General features: G+C 36.1%; 2 protein-coding genes across 3 annotated transcripts; one reads left to right on the top strand and one right to left on the bottom strand.

The window, feature by feature from the left end:
• Positions 1 to 2987: 2987 nt before the first annotated feature.
• LOC148172729 (colorectal mutant cancer protein) lies at positions 2988 to 24030 on the bottom strand. 2 transcript variants are annotated; one of them, XM_088038370.1, is made up of 10 exons: positions 23690 to 24030; positions 23345 to 23633; positions 7380 to 7521; positions 5340 to 5386; positions 4607 to 5232; positions 4008 to 4283; positions 3761 to 3950; positions 3518 to 3712; positions 3278 to 3468; positions 2988 to 3222 (listed from the first exon to the last, which is right to left on the bottom strand). In XM_088038370.1, exons 1-10 carry the CDS (start codon positions 23797 to 23799, stop codon positions 3033 to 3035), a joined length of 2256 nt encoding a protein of 751 aa, XP_087894496.1. In that variant the 5' UTR covers positions 23800 to 24030; the 3' UTR covers positions 2988 to 3032. The 2 variants fall into 2 exon arrangements, with proteins under 2 accessions (XP_087894496.1, XP_087894495.1); XM_088038369.1 differs by having other exon boundaries at positions 5283 to 5386.
• LOC148172730 (mitochondrial import inner membrane translocase subunit Tim29) lies at positions 22495 to 23357 on the top strand. Its single transcript, XM_088038371.1, has one exon. The coding sequence runs from the start codon at positions 22727 to 22729 to the stop codon at positions 23309 to 23311; it is 585 nt and encodes a 194-aa protein (XP_087894497.1). The 5' UTR covers positions 22495 to 22726; the 3' UTR covers positions 23312 to 23357.

Here is a 24030-nt window from a genome sequence, read left to right on the forward strand (position 1 = left end):
TAATTGTGTTTCTGGGTTTTGTTGATTACATAACCACGTTCATCATTAAAATAATAATAGTAATGTAGTTATGTCGTAATCCATTTTTGGGCTGTCCTTAATTGGTCTTTGAATATTAGGAGTCAGTTCTGTGTAAGTATTTGACGAACAAGGAGATCCAGCGAAGTTGTTTATTTCTATTAAACAGGTATGTGTATCCTAGAATTAAAATTAAAAACAAAAATTGATTAAATCTACTATGCTTTATCTAAGTCGGATTATTATCAACGGACTATTACATAACTTCAAATCAATAATAATAACCAAGTTTAGGTCCCTTTTAAAGCTGGGCTCCGTTTAGGAGAACAATTCTGTTGACAATTGTTTTTTCAGACAATACTGTACCGATAATGACCGAAACTGAGATAACATCGATTTGGTTATTGCTGAAATTGAACCGTAGAAAGATGAGTAATGATCCCAGTCCTTATAATGATTACAAACTTTTTGTACTATAAAATTTTTGAATTTTAAAGTTCTACATCTCTGTTATTACATTAATTAAAAATAGTAGATTTAAAGAATTTCAACAATTCCACGCTCCTACTGAGAGTTAAAATGTTGTCTGTTATAAATCACTAGTTAGTTTGTGGTTTTTTAGCCAATATTATAAGAAGCTGAAGAATTTTTTAAGAAATTTCAATTTCGTGGTATTTGTTGAACACTGGGATTGGCGGCTTATCTTGTATGTTTTCAAATAAGCTCGTTTATCGTGACACCAACAGTTCAAACTTGTTATCTATTTTTTAATTTTGATTCTGAATTTTAAATAAAGAATTTAGAAGTAGAAGTTAGAAAACAAGCAAGGAAACGTCTTTGTCTTGTCGGCGTCATAGGGCGTCGGTGCAATGGCATTGGTTCCAGAGCGACTGATCAACTCCTGTCATTGTTTTTTTATTTCTGTTTTTATTATATTATTACAAATGTGAATATTTCAGACCTCTATACAAACAAAAAAAGATTTTCAAGTTACAAGATGATGGTCAAAAAAACTGTAAAATTGAAGTAATAATACATTAACATAAATACAAATATGTATTCGTAAGAAACTAAAAAGAATATTCATAATAATTTACTCATAAAGATGCCATTTTTTGCCTTGTTTCTCAACTAAGAGTTTTGGTTTGTTTTTCGCGTTTCCTATGACTTTCCAGTTCTTGCAGAGAGCTATGACAGTCATTACACTGTCTTGCTCCGCCTAGACCTTCCTATCATAATTAGCTATTGATAAGGTGAGGGTTCGATCGCGCTGTGATGTGCCCAGGACCGAATTAGGCTGAATATTTTGTCCGAAGTCTAGTCATTATGTCATCGTAGGTAGCCAGTAACTTTTCTACAGTTTTCTTGTTCTCGCTCATGTACCATCAGCTATTTCCAATTAATTCAGAATTGATGTGAAAGAACAAAAACTACTTTTTTAACATAAGTAACTACACTAGAATATAGAACATGTACCTAGTTGCTAACATTAATTAGGGAACGGAACAGCAACAGATCTCCAACCTCTTGTTGATCATGGTAATCATAGGACAAAACATTATTCTGAAGATCATTTCTCATGCATTGTTCATTGTTAGTTTGAGTTTTATTTGCAAAAGTACAAGCTTTTTAAACAACAGCAAAGGAACAACAACATCCAGAAGATAACACGATTCTAGCAATGTCTTTTGACAACTGAAGAACGTTCATTTACTGCTTATAACAGAGAATTTATTCTTTAGCTCTTGGACAATTAGTTAAGTTCTACTCTGGAAGGTGTTTACATTTACTTCTGCGCTTTATTATTATTTAATTATCTCTCTTTTTTAACTGTAATTAAATGGTATTCGATTGAGTCAATATTCTGAGAATAGAATTTTTTTTCTTTTTTTCTTTCCTCAACATTTGCAAGACATGTGGTACGTTTGATTCTCGAGTGGGAACGTTCTATGTTTAGTGAGGAAATAAAAGAGTAGTTTAAAAAGTTCATAATATAGAAAAATTCTATCAAAACATAGAAGAAGTCTGTCTGTACAGACTTAGCAAAGTTTTGATATCCAATTAATAGGCTTCTCTCTTTTGATCTTCCTTTCATTGCAATTTGTAGTTATTTTTATTCAACTTCCTTGTATGTGGATGGCATTGCTATTCATTCAAGTAGTATCAAAACAAAACTATTTTAACTATCGATTTTAATCCACTTTTTCTTTTTTGCCTGTGTAACAGAATCTCTATTTTTAAGCAGCTTTTTTGGTTGTTTCGTGCATTCAGTTGGCACATGTTTAGATCAGAAATACAAAATTTTAAATTTTTATTACAAATTTGTTGATAAATATTGTAAACATATTTATTTTCATAACTAATAAATACATAGCTGAATACAAATCAATGTACATAATATTTTGTTTAAAATATTGCAAGAAAATTCATATGCACCGTTGTAAAGTTCACTGTTTGTGAACTAAGCACAAGTACTTTTGCGAGTGAATTTTCGGAAGTTGGTGTGAAACGAAATTTTCTCATCCCAGTCTGAAATCCTATTCTATTGCTCAAAGTGATATGGTTTCCAAACAATTCAACACGTGCTCAACCTTCTGTCTAAAGCATTCCACTCATTAAAATTATTACGAATTTTGACTAGACGGAAAATTTCGTTACACATTTACAGAGATTAAAATTTGTACTAAATTTTGGGAAAACTATTCCGATATCTTCTTATAAACAACAATATTTAATTATCGATTAAGCTTAAGCACTTGACTGCCTGACCAGTTTACTGATTCGATTAAGTAACAGTCGTTGAGGTTTCGTCAGTCGTGATACTTCCAACTCTGCAAGGATTAATAATCACAGCTAGGCATACACGTACAGCCAATTCTTAGTATTTTATACTGTTGATAATACTTTCTCGATCGTGGTATACATAATGGATCGCATTAAATGCATTATTAAAATAGAGCTAACAGAGATCAACGAAATCAAATAAAAATATATTTCATTTAATACACCTTTGACTACACAGCTACGGAGTTGATAGAGTTCTCGGAACTATTTGTGGGAGGAGTTTCCAACGTTGCTATTTTCTGTTGCAGGTTTTGCACTTGGAGGTTGTGTTTTTCTACCATTGCTAACATTTGGTTTTCCATTTTCTTAAACTTTGACTGAAACTTTTTGTTGTTTCTATCCACAGTCTCCGCTAGAATACTGCAAAAATTTAATTCAAGTCTCTCTTAAAACTTAAAACATGTTTTTGAATTACCTATTTGTGTGGTTCAGATCGTGCACAATCTCTCGTCCTTCCAGCAGCCTCGCTTCAGCGTTCTTTGTCACTTGTTCTAAAGTTGTAACAAGCTCTTGTAATCGAACTTTCAGTCTTGCCTCTCTCGCCAACGCCTGCATTAATTCTAATTCGACACCTTGGGCGTGCTCTGCATCTGAATATCCTCGCTCCTAACACAAAAATGTTAACTTTCCCGTGTAATCGCGCTTTCTGACTTACCCTGTTTTGTGTTGCTAGAGCTAATAAAGCTTCGGTGTCTTTCAATTGACCTTGCAAGTTCTTTAGAGCCGCTGCTTGAGCCTTTTGTTGGCCTTCGACGTATTTAAGTTTGAGTTCTATGGCACTTTTATCTTTTTCTAAGACGAATAATTTACTAATGAGTTCGGCTTTGTCTTCCCTGAGTCCCATAAGTTCCTACAACAACGTATTCAGAAAAATTCTCATTTTGTTCTCCTGGCTCACCTGCATCAAAACCGCCATCTCCAGGTCCATTTTCCTCGCTTCTTGGCTACTAGACGGTCTGACAGGCACATTTTCCACTTGCGTGGATTCCAACGTGACATAAGTCCCTTGGATATTACTTCTTTCAGCCTTAAGTCTCGAAACATGTTCCCGAAGTCTCGTTTCATGCTCAGGACTCCAAGATTCATCACTAAAAGCCCCGAAAACTTTAGATAAGAGTTAAAGTTTATAAAGAGAGTTAGCGTACTTCTCAGATATCGGACTAGAATAGACGTGATTCTGCCACGGCGACAACAGGACATCCGTGCTCTGATATGAGTCCAAATGAGTTAAAAGTTGTTTAGCGACTGTCTCAGCAGCCGCTCTATTTTGCGCAGAATTTTCATTGTTTTCGTCCAGGGAGAGTTCAGTCTCGAGCAAAGCAAGGAGAACGTCGTAGGCTTCGATTGCACGGTCGGTGATGCCTAGCGCCAAGCGCAGAGCCACGGCGTTTGACTCGTACTTGCCGCAGAGGAGGGCCAATCTAATGTTAAAAAACAAAATTAAATAAACACCGCTACACTAGCAGATCGATCGGAATTTATGTAGATTATTGTGGAACTTTGGCAAATCAACTTGTCCGACCTCGCGTACTGGAGTGTTTAAGTTGTCAAACTTCGGATAAACACATAAAGGCCAAAGAGCCCATAACAAATAAATGGTTGCAAAACAACATTTCGTCTCTATTTTCTCTAACAGTCCGATTGTACCATTCCACACAATGTCGGACTAAATTTAATTAAACTCGAATCTTTTTTTACTGTTGACCACCTGCTAACTCAATGAAAACAAAGTGCTTTTGCATACCTGTCACAATGCGCTTTAGTCTCGGACAGAGTGATCGCCAGCACCGAATTTTGCGACCTCGCATGTTCCAGCTTAGCATTTAATCGCCTTAGTTCAATTTCCACGGCTTGTTTTTCGCTTTGAACGTCACACTGCCTCAAAATATCGCCGACGATATGTTCAGCAACAGCTGTCGGGAGATCACTGTTGACGAGATCGTTGGGGTTAACATCCCTGTGTCCATCAGCAGCCCTCTTCAGTTTGATCCTCTCCGCCACTTTTGTAACAGGGGTTGTGGCAAACGCCGCATTGTTTTTGATGTTGGCTCTATGAATAGGCACAATATTACTGTATTTTATGTCGACCTTTTCATCGGGATACAATTTCGGGTCGCAATCCACTTCAATGTGAGATTCCGGAGACTCTAAAATTTTACTGTCGGTCAATGTTTCCTCTTCTGCAAATTCACAGTTCTTTTGATAAGAGAGTTGGAGAAGTTTGCCATTGGCATCTTGCAGTTGGGCCCTGAGATTCGTTATTTCTTGCTTGAGTGGTTCGACAATTTCTGAATAAGGTGACAGTTCGTTGTTTTCGTGATGTGATGAAGTGAGTTTCGGCTCGGGTAGTTCTAATGGACTTTCGGATAACTACAAAAAAAGATTTAATCAACATTCTTGGGGGTAAACAGACTACCTACTACTATTTTGTTGTCCAGATCGGACAACTCGTTTTCTAACAGTTCTAGTTCGCTTACTTCCAAAGGACAAGTCACAGAGTCATCGTGGGCGCTTGCACAGGATTCTGGAACAAATCACACGAGTTATAAAATCGGTAACTGACAACAAGTTCTATTTAAAAGGAAAGTTCCGGTCTTTAATAAATTTTTGTATTGAGAGCACAGCTACCAACCGCTGCAACTGACTAAAAAGATTAATATAACTTCACCCCGCTGGGCCTTATGAAGACAAGAAATTCTACTGTAGTCACCGCATGTTACAAAGTGGAAAAAAAGAATGTTTCTAACGCGTGAAAAAGGATTTTCTTGTCAATGAATGTAAGTCTGATCAGTTTCCGAGTTGATTTATTAATACCTCCCTTTGCTTGTTCTAAAATCGCGAATATCTACCGGAAGCTGAACTTGGAAATCAATCACGCGAACTTCAGACCAAGAAATCTGAAAGAATTCTCATTTAGTCGATCTGACCCATAATACGCTTTTAGGCTCCGCATCACAGCCCCTACATTATACATAAAGAACACAAAGCGGCAACGCGCTTATCCTAGAAATGATTTATTACTTCAATGGGGGCGGTCACGGAAAAGGTTTTGCCATTGTGAAATAACTCTTCCTTTTTTCCAAACTTTACGCATCCTTCACCTTGACCCAATTACATTACGTAATCGACGTGTATTAAAACCCAATGAATGTTGGCGTTTTCAATTATAAATTGAGATTTTCTTTCAATTTGGATTTCGCCTATACTGGATTAAACAGGAATTATAATTTCCCAACAAGTATTGATTTTATATGAATGTCAAATGTTGTGTAGGTCGAATGGCAGGTAATGTCGACTTTAGGGATCGTTTCAAATTTGAAATATCGATCGCGGAATTTGGACGAAAATTTTTTCAGTGCGTGGGAGTTTAAACCAAACCTTCTGTTGAATGTAAAGTAAATTCACGTAGGAAAAACAAGGATAAATTTTCTGGTGTAAGAGATTTTCGTGCGTAGGGTAGATAAGAGCATTTTTCGAATAACTCGAGCTTATCCACCTTAACAAGTTTACTCGGAGATTAACCAAGACGCGACACGACATAAAACATCTGATGACAATAATTGAAGACATGTGATTACTGCTTTTGTGGTATAATCTCAATTTAAATTAATTAACATCGAATTCGCAACACCCATTTATCTTCTTGATCTCGAGAGAAAACAAATTTTAACTTATGGCGCCGACAACGCGACGTTCCCTGAACTTGGTATTATGCGATTATGGCGTCAGAATTTTAAATGCTATCATATATTTATTTTTTGTGTTGGCACTTTTGAGAAATAATGGTACTCTATCATCCTGTCTTGGCCTTTCATGTTTCGTAAACAATACATTTGCTTCCCTGAAGTTTTTGCTCTGCGGTGCAATCAATAAAGATAACCAATGTAGTTAGTTTTTGTTACAAATCAACTATTTCTGGAAGTAATAGCAAACAGATCGTTAATAACGTGCTTTCCGACGATGCTCCGGAGATAATGGCGAAGTTTCTACGAAACTGACACATGATGGAAATTGTAGACTTGTAGTAATACACCTAACTCTACATTTACCCAAGAGAATTAGATTTCAATGCATCCTCCGTTTATCATTTTGGATTTCAAAGGATTTGGCCACACTCGAGATTTCGGAGCTGAAGCTTTATCAGCTTGCGATTCGGTATTTTCGGCAGCTTTGACCGTTTATTCGGGAGTTTATGTATAACACATAAGCATAAACTTTAAACTTCGGAAATTTGTTAACAATGACATTTGCAACTAAAGCTGTTTCACAAGAGCAAAAAAATTTAACATTGCCGCATTTAGAATTCAGTTTTGATTTTTCATTCTGTATAAATAAATTTTAATTTGGTAAAGTGCTCCCTGACATGCATGAATGTTTATACCTCGTTTTTAATATAAACCCCTACTGTAAATATCCAACAATTTAAACATTTTATATTGTAAATACAAAAACAGCGGATTAATACCTCGTACGATATTTATCAGTAAAATTAAAATTTTTGAATGTTGATTGCCTACCTGACACTTCGTCTTCCTCTGCTATCGCCATCGTCCTCTGTTGATGCAGTTTCCTCGTGAGTTCGGCTATAACAGAATGAAGCTCCGTCAGCTGTTCTTCGTATCTTTGAGCTTGTTCGTCCAATTGCTGCTGGAGTCTTTCCTGCAATAAAAAGTCATTTCAGTCACACAATAGACCACTTTGCTAGGGGAATTTTCTGTCACGTTCCTGCTCGTAACGCATCCTGCTGTTTATCAACCCCAAGCCCTCGAAATTCCAGATTAATTAGGGTCGCTCAGAACCAGTGATAGTTCTATTTTAGATTACTAAGAAGAGTTTCAAGCAACTCAAACAAAAACAATGAGTCATTAGTTCGATTTGAGCGGGACTGCACTGATTAATTGGTCTGAAATCTCTTTTTACAATCGCCTAATAAAATATTTGGGTAGCAATTGGGAGTTCGCGCATTTACGAGACGGCAAGGATCATTGGCGTAGGTTGGGCGCGCTCGTTCTAGGTCATCTCTGACGGAAAATCGATCTCAGAGTACGTCCTAGGACACAACTGTTCTTGTCGTCCGACACTCACCTGCGACGTAACGTCCGTCTTTTCATTAGCATTATTGTTCTACAAGCACGTCGCTCGGTTAATTCGCCTATATCCATCAATTATTGATTCTGATTATGTACGGGTAACGGAAATTGAGTACCCCCATACATTACCGAACTAAAATGACGAATGGAGAAGTTATCTGCGTCAAACTTTCCTAAATGAAATTAAGGATGAAGACTTTGTTTGCGGCGCTCGTTTACAACGCATAAAATTTTTATTTGTCGTAAAAGTTCAATATATAGAAACGAAAATTGCGTCTTCCCACTGATAACAGTTTGTGTGAAATATAGTTCAGAAGCACGCGAAGAGGAGATTAAATATTGACGGTCCATTATTCGAAGCGCAAATTACCGTAATGTGATTGAAGAAGGAGAAAAGTCAGAAGACATAAAAAATGAGGGCCGTTTAATGCTCCAATATAGGAAAGCAGCCTTCATTATCATGTTTACGACTCCGACAAAATAAAATGAAATATGACCTATAGACTTGGAATGTTTATTTCGTCATTCATAAATTTATTTTTGTATAAACTGAAAAGGGCGCAAATCGTGTATATTCCATGATGTTGTTTGGAGCAGCCAATCGTGAAAATGTATGTAACTGTTAATTTATAAAATAATTTAATACTGATGGGTTGAAATTGAGTTATTTGGTATTTATCATATCTATTGAATAAAATAATAATTTCAATCGGAATTGCCATTTATAGAAAAATAATTCTGAAATTTTTCAAACACGCATCACCTCTATTAAAACTGATTCTGCTCTCTCAATTCATGTAAACAAACATAGCCGAACGAAGATTCCATAAATTTGTGCTGTTTGTTCTAACATTCCAGTTTTATTAAATTCCACCCTAATTTTTGTGAATAAAAATTAGGTAAATTACAAAATTTGAAATGTTAAATTGCTTGTTTCCGACAATTGCAGACAGAAAACACAGGTGACTCGGTGATTTTTTAAATGCTCCAATTCCAATTCTGTTGACTCTAAAACTGTAGAAGTTTATGTTCAATTTTACAAAATCAACAGATTCGCCAGTTTCCCATTATCTTTGTTTTTTTCAGAGATTGCAAGTTTCAAACCTTAGATGGAAATTCCGGACTAAAAATAAGGCACACACGCCTTTCATCAAGTTTGTATAAAGTTTAATTATGTTTCTCTCGTGATAACAAACCTGCTAATATGCTCCCTCTCGGAAATCTCATCTACATGCGTCAATTTCGAGCTTCACTATTAATTAAACCCCGAACAGCAATTAAAAAAAATTGATAACGAGCAGACGTGTCTGGTGTCGCGTAAAAAACACCGAAATTTTGTATGCCGACATTTTTTAGTCTCGTTATTTCCAACAGTTTTGAGATAATTAAAAAGTTGGTATAGTAAGCAAATTTGTTCCGTCACGAGAAACTTAGCCCAGCAGGGCCTGGTACTTCGACTTTTTGACCTATTTTTATAGATTTATAGATTCACAAGAGAATTCTAGTATTGCGTGTGCAAAACTATTTAAGGGTTGTGCGAGGGCTTTGCTGTTTTAAAGAGATAATCATTCAGGAAAAATGAACGGTTCTTTGACTCTAATTGGTTCGTGAAGTTCTCTAATTCACGTACAAATGTTAAATACACTGTTTATTAGTTCCATAGAAAAGTGCGCTCAGAACGAACACAAACATTTGGAAGGATCATAAAAATGGCAACAGTAAATCCTGATAATAATTGGATTGCCAACATTGGAGTTTTCCTCTTCTGGAGGTACTCGCATCAAGTTTTAAAATATGTCACTTTATGACTCGGGAACGCCCCAACTTTCGATAATACGTTATATAAAGTAGCAACCCATAAAATCTTCATGGCAATTTTTCAGGCCATTACAGTATCGATCACAAAAAGGAGTGGTAAGTGCGATAGAAACAACTTATTTTAAAAGGGGGCAAAGGAGCACCGCTTGACCAACATATTCTCTCAAAGTTCATCCCGGATGTTCTTGAAATTATGGATGCAGCTGGCGTCACCTATTCAGGGCGACACTATGAACAAGGAACGCTTTTATTATTATGTTAAAACAAACTTGAAACTGCTACAGTGTTGAAAAATGATCCCGGAAAATTTGTGTTAGCGACGAAGTTTAGAATTTCCAGGAATTATTAAAGAAAAGGGGAATCTATTAGACGATCTTTTTCACAGTAAGCTATTATTCTCGAGCACGTCTACCTGAGCGGGAATGCTTTCCATGGACTCCAGGAAGAAATTCAAATAGAGTACGGTATTTATTTGAGTCGTGATTCTTCCAAGACGAGTGTGTCGTATCCTAATTCAATTTGTCGACAATCAAGAGAAAGACAGTTTGATCAAAGAGACTTTTTTGTCCACAAATAGCACGTAGTGCACTCACATTTGGAGAAAAATCTCATCGCAAAGATGTATAATGCATGTTGCTGGAGAGAATTCAAGTTTTATTTTCTTATAAAATACATGAAGATACGGATGTTGACTTTAATATTTTGTGTGAAGGCACTTTTCTACATTTGTAGCGCAGGTGGAACAAGAAAATTACATGAATATAGCAAAACGTCAAGTCAATTTCCGAGAAACGCTTCGATTTAACAAAATTTCAGTGTTATTGTTTCTCCGTCGTTGTCATCGAAATTACCACTTATTATATTTGTCCAAAAACTCTCTTCATTCCGAATTCCTGCTGAAAGGCACAAATCCAAATTGGTGTTCTTGGTTCATCGGGGCAGCGGGTAAGTGCCTCAGTATCGATCACCACAAGGCGTTTTTATTATTTTGCGTCTGTTGTTTTCGACCACTTCCTTTTCCAAACTTGAATGTACAAAGCCCTCTTCTCTCTCCTGAACTGTAATGTATATTTTCGACCTTATCGAGCTAGAAGCACTGCACGTTTCCCGTTCTTAACTATGAAATTTGATTTAGGTACAAAATTGAACGTTTAGAGTGTAATATCCTTTTTTTGGTCGCTCTGGCGATTCATGAATATTCTGAAATAATGTTCGAGGAGTTTCATCTTGTTGCTTCGCAATTTGTTATTCAACGACGAAATCTGGTTATTTATAAGATGGAATGATGGAACAGGAAGAAGAGAGAAAAGATAATCTTAATTATCTCAAGAATGATAATAGGTTCATTTTTAAATTCCTGAGGTGGAGCTCGTTATTGTGGATGGCTGATTAGGTCTGACACGGAGATTAATTTAGGGATTGAAATAATAATTCAAATGTGGTCAGAATTTAATATTTTCAAAATTTATAATTTCCTGTTTAGTATAACAAAATAGCCGGAAGTAAAATCGCAAACTTTGGAAATGCATTTCGGCATTAAAACTTGTGTTCTTAATCCTAATGTCGAACTAAATTCATGCTAAAACTAGTAATTTTCTTCTACTCTGCCACCACAACGCAAAAATAAATAATACATCCTTTTGAAATGTAAATGAACTGGTATAGATGGCTTCATCCTGCTGTAAACCCGTACGAGCCGATGCACTGTCTTTGGAATAAATCAAAGTACGACGAGAAGCTGCACTCAGACGAATCCTTCATTTGAATGAGAAATAGCCACTAAATTAGGCGCAGAAGCGGCCATATTTTAGCAGGAATCGCATATTGGATAGCAGCGATGTCGAAATAAGCGTCGTTTTTAATTTATTGGTGGTTGGGATTTGTATTTAATCGCCGTTACAAAAGGAGCAGGGGAGAATTATTATTTCATTACTGCATACAATAAAATGATTACTGATTTCGTCATAATCCATTTCTGGTGGCAGCTAAGACTTGAATTTCTATGACCATCGACTGTTAATTAATATTTTCGTAACCGCCATGAAACCCAGTCACGTAATGTCTGAAGTTTGTGCAGAAGCCATTGTATTCCTGCTGAAAAGCTTTTCAACTTATTAAATTGTTACAGTTACATCCTGCCTCTGACTCGTTCATTCCGTTACCCAAACTGTTGAAACTTGATTTTGTAAATAAACTTGAAAACGACGATGACGGTTTGTGTGGCAGGCTCATTTCAATCCTACATATCAAGTCCATGCCTCGCTATTAATTACAGCTTTACCATTTTAGTTTCCACGTTTGGTAAAAACGCTAATAGTAAATCCGGCGTTTACACGTATGTGTTAGCGCGTTGAAAACCTCCCGGAGGATCCAATTCCACTCCATAAACATTCAAACTCGGAGAAAATAGAATTCTCGACTGTCATAAACGGTTTTTTCGGTTTTATTTCATTAGAAATGTAAGATTGCGTCGCTACTCTTAGAGCTGCAAACTTCATCAGATGGCAGATTTAAATTTAATAAATTAAATGGAAACAGTAAATGGACTGAAAAGTTTGAATGCATGTTTTCAGTTTCTAATTCAAAGGACAGGTCCGCTATTTAGGTTCATGAAACGGCAGTGCGTTGAAAATTAAAGTTTCCTTTTAGTTTCACGGAATCAGTTGAACCACATTTTCAAGCAACGAAATTTAATAACAAGGTAGCTGACAGTTTTCATAGTGGGGTCGCCAAGTTGAGAAGCGTATTTTGTAGTCTAAAGTGAATACGTAAATCATGTTTAGCTCGAAAAATCGTTTCAATCTTTTGACCAAATTTATTGAGTTGCAGTGACTACAATTTGGCTAACCATTCTTCTTTATGTTTGTGTTAATACTTCGAAAAATTATTGCAAACAAGAATTAAACGAAACTCAGTAGTTTCTCTGTGAGAAGTAAACATACTCTAATAAATAGCCGTAATAAACAAAACATGAGTTCATTTAATGCAATTTACGTCTGCTCGTTTTATATTTAATCAAGCGCATTGTAATGAAGGAGTTCATAATGGAAATAATAGTTTATATCCAGAACAAAAGGAAGGTAGCGGCACTAAAGCCAAAATCATTGCCGCCGTTATTAATCTATATTCTAACACAATTAATTGATATAATTAATTTCCTTGTAACTTTAAGGTAAATTCATTATAATTCCGGCTGCGTTACTTTTCATTATGAATGTTCATAAAAACAACAATATAAGCTACAACAGCAATTAGCCTCCTAAAACCGAGCTTAAATTTTGTTCCTTCGTAACCGACCCTTTGCCAACTAATCTGATGATGTATGGTCGCAGCAAAAACAGTTTTAACGCATAAAATTCAAGCTTACTCCATCTAATCTATGCAAGACTTTGCACAAGGTGGGATATAAAACACAATTTACATTTTTTAAGATTACCAAGGTGGGAGTTCGTTAATGCAAGTTGAAGTGGAAGTAGGCAAACACTCTTGCGTGTTTTTATCTCAAAAGTTGAATAATGCTCGATAACAATCGGACATTTGTCAACGTGCAACACATTGCAGGAGCTGAAATTTCATCAAAGAAGATACGCAATCTTGGAGATAAGTTCTTATAAATCTGTTCAGAGCTAGAACAAGTGTCTTCTCGAGAGCGACGGAAGGAAGGAGGAATTATCCCAAACAAAATCCTAAAAATAACGCAATTCCCAGTCGATATCTTGAAATATCAACACGTCGTAGATGAGGAGAGTGTCGAAAGGCATCTGATATCTCTGAAATGGGTTTTCTCAAAGGCGCTATTTTATGTAATTTGATGAGAATTTCCATGCTCTAATTCGAGGATTCAGTGAAAGACTGCAGACAAATAATTTAAAAAGTGTGACAGAGTCTGCATTTTTCACGCAAATGAAAGTAATAACAAATTCGACACTCATTTCCACGGAACTACAGTAAAAATGAATTACTACGCCATTCAATTTATACTCATAACTTCTACAAAGTAATCAACTGATTTCCGTTCGTTTTTTAAGCTGGTCCCACTGCGATAATATTCAAAACGGTATTTCACTCCGAACATGCCATTCTAAAGCTATAAATACTCATTTTGATTTCTCGCAGCCCTCGGAACTAGAAGCATTAATTAAACGCTCCTCGGAAAGTAGACTGCGAAAAGAGCAGGAATTTAACTTACGCAATTATTATGACCAAAAAAGGGAGAAAAAGCCTAAGCAGTCTCAAAGGTCTATTTATAAATTTCAGAGCTTCTTTATTGTTAATCGAATAAACATGAATTCTTTCTTTCAATTCATTTTATTTCAAACAATTTCATCCCTTGCCGAAACATTGACGAATCGAAATTTATGAACTTTGCAGAACAAACAGGAACATAAAATCTCCTCTTTTCCTGTAAAAAAAGCAATCGCAATAAACAAAAACCATATTTCCCATCTCCCAGCTAAATGAAGGCTTTCATGGCGTAATTGTGTTCGCACTGACTGATGAAAATAAATAACGTAAATTAGGTAAAGCGCAATGATACATACGCAATTCCCCGAGCATATATTGTGGCTAGGCGCTTTCGTGATAGCCTCCGACGGTGTGGACGGCGACTTGTTGTCCAGTGGGGGCGGTTGCTCACACTCCACGTGATGCTGTGACCCTGGACAGCACAACCACGACCTCCTCGGTAAATCCCCCGTGTACGGTTCATCATACGTTCTCTCTTCTTTATCACTCTTGCTGATAGTGTATAAATGTCCGAAACTTAAATCGCCCCCAAAATGCCCCCCAACACAACACTTTCCGTGATCCGCGACCCCGAAATTGCAATTCTTGTAGCTCAACTCATACTCGGTCAGAAAATTGGGACGACCGTCGTGCAAGATTTTTCCGTACAAGAAATTTGGATGCATGTGTGTTTCAGTGTCAATAACGTCATCGCGTTGAATTTTTGGTTCAATGTCGAGAGTTTTTCCGGGGAACTTCTCGGAACTAGGACTACCCGTGCACGTGTCGACGGGGTTGAAGATGTAAGTGGTAAGGCAGCTTTTGTCGCCGCCACCGCTTTCAACAGAGAGTTCGGTGCCCGCCAGCCTGATTTCTTTCTCTTTGATGCTCTCAGGGAAACATGTCAGCCGTCGAAGATGGAGTTTGCGGCTGGCATTCCGATATCAGACGTGGGCTAGATCCGCTTCAAGAGCGAGAAAACTTTTATTTTCCAGAAGCAAATCGAAGAATTGTATTGGGCGGGGATGATGCAATTTGTTTGTTCAAAGTAAAACGACCTTAAAGGATGTAGCCGTTTCCCAAGAGAGTAAGTTATCTTATCTTCTCGTTAGCTGCTTACATTTATTTAGTGAATTTGTGGTGTACAGGTGTCTCAGTAGGAGTCGCTATAAGGTTCTTGCAGAATTTATTATTAATACCTTAATTATAAAAAACTGCTACGACTAGATTTCTGGAAGCTTAACAGTTTTAAATAGAGATATTTCAAGCCAATATTGAACTAGTTTACTGGGCTCTGCATGCAACATTGAAACTCCACCGCCTGGCTTTACTGTCATGTCAACCCTCCAGTGAATACGTGCTTTCAAAAGTGAGCGACGATGGTTTCCACATTTGAATCAGCTCTCAGACGTCAGCTATGACTAAAGCAGCCTAATATATGAAAGCCGTTTCGTGCAAAGTTGCGTCATCGAAAGGTGTGCTTTTTGTCGGACGAACGTGTTCCTTTTCCCCGAGTCGACAATTTTATATTTTTCTGTTATCTGTTCGTATGGTATTGAAAGAAAATACGTCGACATCACACAAGCAAATAAAACTTCCGGCAATATCTAAAATAACAAACATTGTTTCTACGACGTCCTGAAAGCTATCAAACTATTTTAGGACTACTCGATAGAGTGCTTACTAAAACCAAGTTTATGTAAACGATACTTGGAGGGTAATTTCATTAATTTCTCGGAAAGGATTTCGACGTGATGAGATTATTTTATGAACTTCTTAAATCGTCGTTTTTCCCTAAACCTGTCGTAATTAAATTTTAATTAAATTTGGAGGTGTGGGTTCGGTATTGTATTCCAGCGTCCCGAAATTAGTAAATAGTCATTCTCATTGTTGTCAGTTCAAAAGAAGATGCAAATGACTCCTTTTTGAAATTAGTCATGAACACGGAAAACTGAGTGTATCGTCATTTGTGATCGTTAACAAAGATTACATCGGAGATCTCTCATCTAAAAATAAACCTCAACGGTAAATTTCATCGCTTTGAAATGGTATGAGAAAAAGTAAGATTGATTCAAGTTTAAATACAACACACTATAAAAGTCTCGGTGTTAAATAATCCTAAAAATATTTCACACCTGCAGTGAAAACTCCAACGTTATTTGTTCAGTTTTAACCCCATTAAAACGTCCAAATTATTCTCCAAACCTTTCACTACAATCTACTTTGGGCCGTGATATAAGTTTGCGCCCATGATTTTGACAATGTGCCCATTATACTACACAGGACGTGTCGCGTTTATCTAAATCGATTCAAGTGGAAAAATGAAAACGAACTGCGTACCTACTTTAAAAGACTATTAATCAGTTTTTTCGGGTCTGTCATTAACAACTACCTATTTACTTTGTTCTTGTTCTAATTGGATTGAACAAACAAAAACTCCTATCCATCTCGTATCGAATTTCGTTCAATAAAGAATTATTTCGAGCAAGTTATAATGATAATGAAGAACTAGATTATGCTTTTGGTAAATGTGCCGCCACTCATGTCATATATGGGCTGTCTATGCGATCCTGCGATAATCCAAGCTCGGCATGCAGTTATTGAATTCTAATAAAGTCTTACTTTGTTGCTTTACATGAACTGGAATGTTCGTGGTGGTTGCACATGATTAAAATTACAATAATTAACCGTTAGCTGTTCAGGCGAAGACTCTAATAGCCGGTAATGACATTGGTGGGTTGTAAATATCAATTAAGTTAATTGGTTCATATTGATTCCTTAAAAATTGTAACTTGATCCCCTGCATTTTATTCTAACGATTCCGTAAAACCCGTATCTTATGGATCTTAAATTAGATTATCATGTCAGGTAGAAATGTAAAGTTCGAAGTTCACGAATAATTTGACATGGAACATTCTTCGTGAACGTTACACACCTGCGATCTATAATGGATCGTCACATTTACACTAAATTCCTTTAAAAATGACTACAATTTTAACTTCACAATCGTTCTTATCATAAAAACCATTTATTTCAACCCAAGAATGTCGTGTGCAATTTTACTTCCACCACTCATCTTTCTGTTTCCTGCAAGTCACCTAAAAGCTCGGTATCTCCTAGTTTGAATTTCAATCTCAAAAGGACGAACTCACGTTTAATTTACCACCTGCATTGATGTTGGTTACATGTTTGACACTTTGTTGTTGATTTATGTAATTATAAGTTGTAGCAGGAACAGGAAAATTTTCACTGCAGGATTACGTGTTGACATATAAATTAATAGTGTAAACGGAGCACAATAGTGTCATAATGCGTACATTCTGAAATATTATTAGGAAACTGTAAATTTGAAACGCGGAGATGAAAATAGAATGAGACTTGACATTTTGGAAAGCTCGAGCGGTTGGATAAATTGGACCCACATACCGACAGAATTTAACTATTCCTTGTGATAACAGCAAGCGTGTTTACCGAAACAAAGAATGTAAAAAGTGTAAATGAGCTTAAAAGTCATTAGAGCAATATTAAATTGTAAAAGTCACATAAATTCTATTTTATTTTTATATTTACAGCCTGCGTTCAAACTTGGTTAATCTATGCGTCTCTATTTTCAGTGCTAAGACGCAACGATAGACGCATTCTTTCAACTAGGATTATGCATTCCTAACGTTTTATTAGATCTTTATTACGGCATGAGCGACTGCATAATTCTGTAATTACAAATAAGCTTCATATAAACTACATAAAGAACAAAAATCGATTTTCTAGAATTATTTTTCCAATACCAAATCAGGTTTAATCACCTTCAATGTATTTCTGAGAGGAAGTACAAAAGACTTACTTAGAAATGGAATTAATGAAAGTCGCCTGCCATTACCTATTTGTTCAGAAATATTTCCCAAATAAAACTGTAGTACAGTTTAATAAGTAGCTTTGCCCTCGTTTATTCATGACAAAATTAATATCAAAATTGGTTGTCGTGATTAACACGTAACCATGTTTGCTTGACCAAATTTTGATTTATTAATACAAAGTTCATAATTGTTTAAATCCAATCAAATAATTTAGTTCAGTTGTAATAATAAATTACCAATTTGAGTCTATTTTTTCTAACTTGGATTTGTGTTTAAAGGAGCTTTCAACAAATACTTCCAATTTTCAGACAGTACATTTTCATTTTAAACCACTTTAGTTTTGGCTCTCAGCCAAATAAAAAATGAACAAAATACCTACCAATTACAAATTAAAGAGATCAACACACTAAAAGCAACTGCGGTAAAAATCGATTGTTCTGTTATCTTATTTAAACAGAACCTACCTATTCCAAAACAATCCCATTTACTCTTCACCAGTCTGCGAGATTCGCGATTACAAAACGCAATACCCTTCACCCTTCTAAATATACACAGTAATAAAAGCCAAATAATAATTGCAAGAACCTCAATTATTTAGGTCAACGCTATTTTTCTCCTTTCATCCTAACAACGTAATTAATTTTTCATCAGAGATTCCCTGTCTATTACACTGCTTAAACACTTTGAGATTCACCCTTCGCGATAAGGAGCCCAGTGTATGAAACCTACAAATTGCATCACACCACCGGCAATTTTTTTCTATAACAAATCACCGTTTCAAAAAAAAAGAAGAAATTCGCCGCACTGTGCACTGTGCTCCTCAACGAATCCACGTCGTCAGTTGTCAACTTCTTCAAGTGACCAGATGACACATAACATGTTGGAGAAACTCACCGTCACCAGAAGACCGACCGGCGGCACGCGCGTGTTTCCACTGCTATCCGACCGCATTACGTAACTCGCGGAACAGAGGAAGGCGGGTGGGGGACGAAACGAGGATGACGCGGGCACTCGTCTACAAGACCGGAGACTCCGGGTGGAGGCTTCACCACACTCACAGGTTAAAAGACCGGAAGTTTCAAAGAAAGGACACGAGTTTTGTGGAGCGTAAGATGGGCGGTTTTTGTTGCTCACAAAGTCGCGAGGGTGAAGAATATAGTTTTTTAGTTGCAACATCCTGTTTAAGTATGATAAATAGCAGAAGAGTCAACGAAGTGATCTAGTTTAAAGGTGATAAAGTGAGAGGATCAAAAGATGGTTTACATTGATGTGTCATCTTCCAGTACTAATCAGAATTCCCCACAGGCATGCAACACAAGCGCGAGTTTTTCCTTCATTATAAATTTCCTCTTGTTTATTTTTTTTTACACTTTTATTTCGTTTCAACTGACAACTAATTGTTAAACAAGCAATTACAAGTCCTCCGAGAAAAACGGTTTTTGCGCTTTATTATTTAGACATCTGCTTCTTGTATTAATACAGAAAACCCCGAGAGAATCGGTGTAATTTCGGTCTCGCCGACATCCAATAATTGAGATTGCGCGAAATCTACCTAGTCCTTCCCATCAACAGTCCAAGATAAGATGTAGTCTGGATAGCACTCGACAGAAATTTTAAATGAGTGTCACATTGGTGGGATTAGGTCATTCGTAGATCCAATTTGCATTGAATAAACTTGGGGGACAAAGAACAAAAGTTTTATGCTGCGAGACAAAATTCAAATGTGTTAAACTACTCGTTTTGGTATTTGCCGAGTTTTTGACTCGAAATAATGTTTAACGGTTCTCCCCTACTGTTCAATAAAACAATCTACCAAAATGTCACCCTCTTCTCTCTTTAATTATGTATTTTTCAATCTATACTAAATACCGAACTTGATTTAGTGTGTCAGGTTGTTTTCCTCAACGATAAATTTTTCACAAACAAGTTAATTCCACTCTGCATCAACGTTCTTTAAAAAATTTATGGCAAGTATGAAAATACGAACTAGGATTGAATTTATGTGAACTTTAGGAAGACTTATGAATGATGTGGTAGATGCATCCGGTTCTTCCATAATGATATAAATCAACTGGTGATGGGCGTTTTGATCAGACGAATATGTAAGATCGAGACAGTCGCAATGAACTAAAAGGTCATTGAATCATTGCGACTTGTTTTGCTATGCAGGATCCACACTTGACTGATTGGTACGATTTAAAAAATTAATAATAGCAATCAGTGTGACAAGGTGAAGTTCGCAATGTGGAATGGAGGTGAATGTTTTATGTCATTTTCATTTTAACTACCCCTCAAAATAAGTCTATGGGGCAAAATTGAAAAATAAGAACCAGCAAAAATATTTGATGTGTTTATTAAACAAACTAAATGTTTACAGTTGATAGCTCATTGTTTATACGAAGCCCCGCCGCTAAAATTTAAGCATAAAAAAACTATGCCACATTTGTATTGCTTTTTATTGTTCAAAACATGTCAAGAACGCCTGTTTTATAACAGCAATCGCAATCTGATATAAGCCAACAATCAATAAAACTAGCGGCCCATAAATATTCAACGTTGTCCAATGGAACAGTGATAACAAACGAGCCAAAAATTGGTTCACAGACTGCAAAAAACATTTTTAACAAATCACGACAATCTGGATTTCTGATCTCCTAAATGCTTATGTAGTAGCTAACATAAATAATCAAATTTAATTCAAAACTGGGTTATATTTACATTGCTGTGTAACACGTCATAATTAAAATTTTCATTTCGTCAAACAAACGATAGTCGCAATCAAATTAACATCATGAAACCGCCCATTAAAACGTGTAGTTTTTACTGTTTAAATATCCGCTTTCAATGTTGTCTTTTTACGACGTTCAAGGTGTTTGTATTGTTGCTTCCTTGTAATGGCGCAATAGAAACTGTCAATAAATAACAGAAAATAACGTTCATAAAATCACGCACTTTTCTATTTCTGGTTGTGAAATTATATTATGTGAACATAATAATAAAAGACAATAAAACCAAACAAAAAATCCACGGAGACGAAACTAGAAGGTTTGTGTAACGCGTAATAAAACTCTGGTACTAACCCACAACTACCATTGCATGATGTCATTACAAACAACGGAAGGCAGTCTGCTAATTAAGCTCTAAAAACTGTCGAATAGTTTATACTCTCACAATATCAAGGGAAATCAAAAACAATGTCCAGGATCCCAGACCCATTCATTTTTTTTTCTTATCGTTACACTCGAAGTGTAATCAATACCGCAGCGTTGTTCCACCACCCAAAAGAGCAGTTTGTGCGACAATTACGTCCTAATAAGTTTCCTAAAATGAGCTTTTAGAAGAACTTCTCGCATCCTTCGGACTTAAATTCACGACAACTAGTTCGTAGACCTAATAAAATTTTATCTGTTGCTTCCCACCGAATTATCTAATTTAGATTTCCACAATAAAAACATTTTTGCATTTTCCATGTTATTTGCGGTGGCTATTTCAACCCGGATGCAGTCAAATTAAATTTATTCATGCGGAGAGCTTAATCTACGCTATGTCAATAGTTTAGTAATCATTTATGGTTTAAACCGATTTATATAATCTGGTAGACTCGCCACTTTCTTCGTCGTCGGATTAGGTTTGTTAACCCTCGAAAGGGCTTCCATTTATTTATTATTTTCGTAGCAAAGTCTCAGCCTTCACATTAAAACGAAGCGTATTTTCCAATATCCACTTTTCAATTTGTGAACAGAATCGAGAAAATTGCATCTCAGTGTCTGTTATATTGTCTATTAGCGTCTCGCGATGATGTTAGCAAATGTACAGACGAACATTGATAAACCAGACGTTACCCGCTTGAAAACATAATCTATGAATCCTACAAAATGTCGAGTTGGGAACATGAAACCGTTTATTAAACCGCAAATACGATTGAGGCGCTAATTGTAAGCCTGAGTTTTTCCCAACTTAAGCTAATAATTCAGCTGAAACCCAATACAAATACCTTTTCATATTTTCAAACAAAAATAAATATTGAAACAAACTCAAGGAACAAATATGCACGTAACAACGTTGCGCTCTAAACCCGTACAAATCATTCAAATCAAATGAAACATGAACACACGGAAATATTCTCCTTTCAGAAATTTCAAGACTTTTTTCTTGTTCGCAGATGTAGCAAATTATGTTTTCAAAATACGAAATCGTAGGTCGAGTTCGGCTCAACGCGTTATTTACAATTCACTCTTTTCCGGGTGGAAATAGATTGTCCTTTTATAACAAAAGTAGGACAGGGGTCAGGACGTTAAAGTGCTTTCAATGTGATTGATTGTAGAGCTTCAAAATACAACAGAGCCAATAATGAATTGGACATTAACCATAAATAGCAATTTTAATATAAATATAATCTCTTATCACGCAATTATATTGAAAGGCAATGCGCTTTCCATTCATAGTTTACAACTACAAAAAATCATTATTATTTTATTATTTGAAATTGAAGTTTGAATTTATAATTGCCGCGCTCATTTATCGTGACGGCCTCGTAAGCATTGTATCACCATGTTTAAAAAGTACCAATTAATTTTATTAAATCTTGTAAAAATTGTTAGTTTTAGTACAAATTAATTAACTACATCATTAAAATAAATAATGAAAAAAAAATTTGCCCCCTAGCGGCCCTCTTGAACATTACACCGACTCGTCGGTAAAGAAGGCAGCATCTTTGACATTTTCAAATAGCCTTCCAAAAATCAATTTCAAGATTTCTCAAAAAATGTTAATAATGTTTTTAAGGAGAAAATTTTAATTCTAATTACCGCACTCTGCTGTGTGTATTTATCTCTTCTCTTCTTTAAGTGTGACCGTGAACATAACCTCAACAGCACCATGATGCGACTCTCAGGATTTAACGTTTTCACAGTGGGGGCCAAGACAGTACAATCTTTAAAAAACGCCAACGAAAAATTCAACAAAAAAATCAGTGGAACATTTGTGGAGCGGATGATAACCTATCTCAAAAATGTGTATGTTGATTATAGAGAGGTTGGAGTGCAAGTTAAGAGTGATATTAAGACGAAACCTGTGAAAGCGGCCTTCTTTTTCACAGGAATGGGATTTTTGGCTTGCAGTTTGAAATTCAATCCAAATGAGCAGAGTTTTAGGGCTAAATTTATACAATGTGCTAATGATGTGTCTATGGTGGGTCTACACATGGTAAACCCCAGTGCTGTGGAACATTTGAAGCTTATCCAGACTTGTTACAACAGAGAATTGATTAGATATACAAGTCTTGGAGTTTTTTCTGTTATTTGGGTAGACAAATACAGTAACCATTGTGGTACATATGAGACAAACTGCTCATATTTACAATTACCTTATAGAAAACTTGCAAATCAAGTTATTGACGTTGGTTTTCTCAATATCTGGTGGATAATATCGCGCAAAATGTTGGATTATGACATCAATTACTGACTGTTTTGTATATAAAATTGTAAATAAACTTACTTTTGAAGTGTTATTTTCTACATTGCTCCCAGTTATGGTTTTAGGAACTGGACTCATGTCGCGTGCGCCAGAGTCCCACTCCCAACGATCTAATTTCCCTTGACTGATTTCACTAGAGTTGTCTTTTCCATTGTTCTTTAGTGCATCAATTTCAGGCCTCAGCGCTAATCTGCGTCGTAAAAACTGCTCATACGAAATCCTCCCTTGGGAGTCTGCCCCTAGTTGAAGCATCAACTCATCCAGAGAATCCTCCAGGCTGAGTTCCCGACAAATGGCAAGCAAATCTTGACTAGAAAAGACAATGGAAATTTAAAAACTCACACAGGGGAAGGTGCTCTTGTTTACCTATCAATATAACCATCCCCGTTAGCGTCACATGCTTGGAAAAGCCTCCTCACCCTTTCTTCATCGCAAACCGAGCTAGCGCTCTCACTAGCACAGTCTGTCTCGGCCATAACCTCAGTTTTTTATTGTCATTTTTCTAAATTGGTGTTTAATGAGGTATACATCAAAATTTCAAGATAGGAACTATAGGTCACTTTCACTCACGAATACATTATTCGAAGACAGATTCTAGTTTTCGGATGTTGAGGTATTTTGTAAACTTTTGTATGTAAACAATCACAAAAAATATACAAATACACAAATGTCAATTAAATGTCATTATTGTCACAGATGCTGCGCCA

Source organism: Gnatocerus cornutus, chromosome 6, assembly GCF_029298725.1.
Source record: "Gnatocerus cornutus isolate USDA-ARS CGAHR chromosome 6, icGnaCorn1.1, whole genome shotgun sequence".
Lineage (NCBI taxonomy): Eukaryota > Metazoa > Arthropoda > Insecta > Coleoptera > Tenebrionidae > Gnatocerus > Gnatocerus cornutus.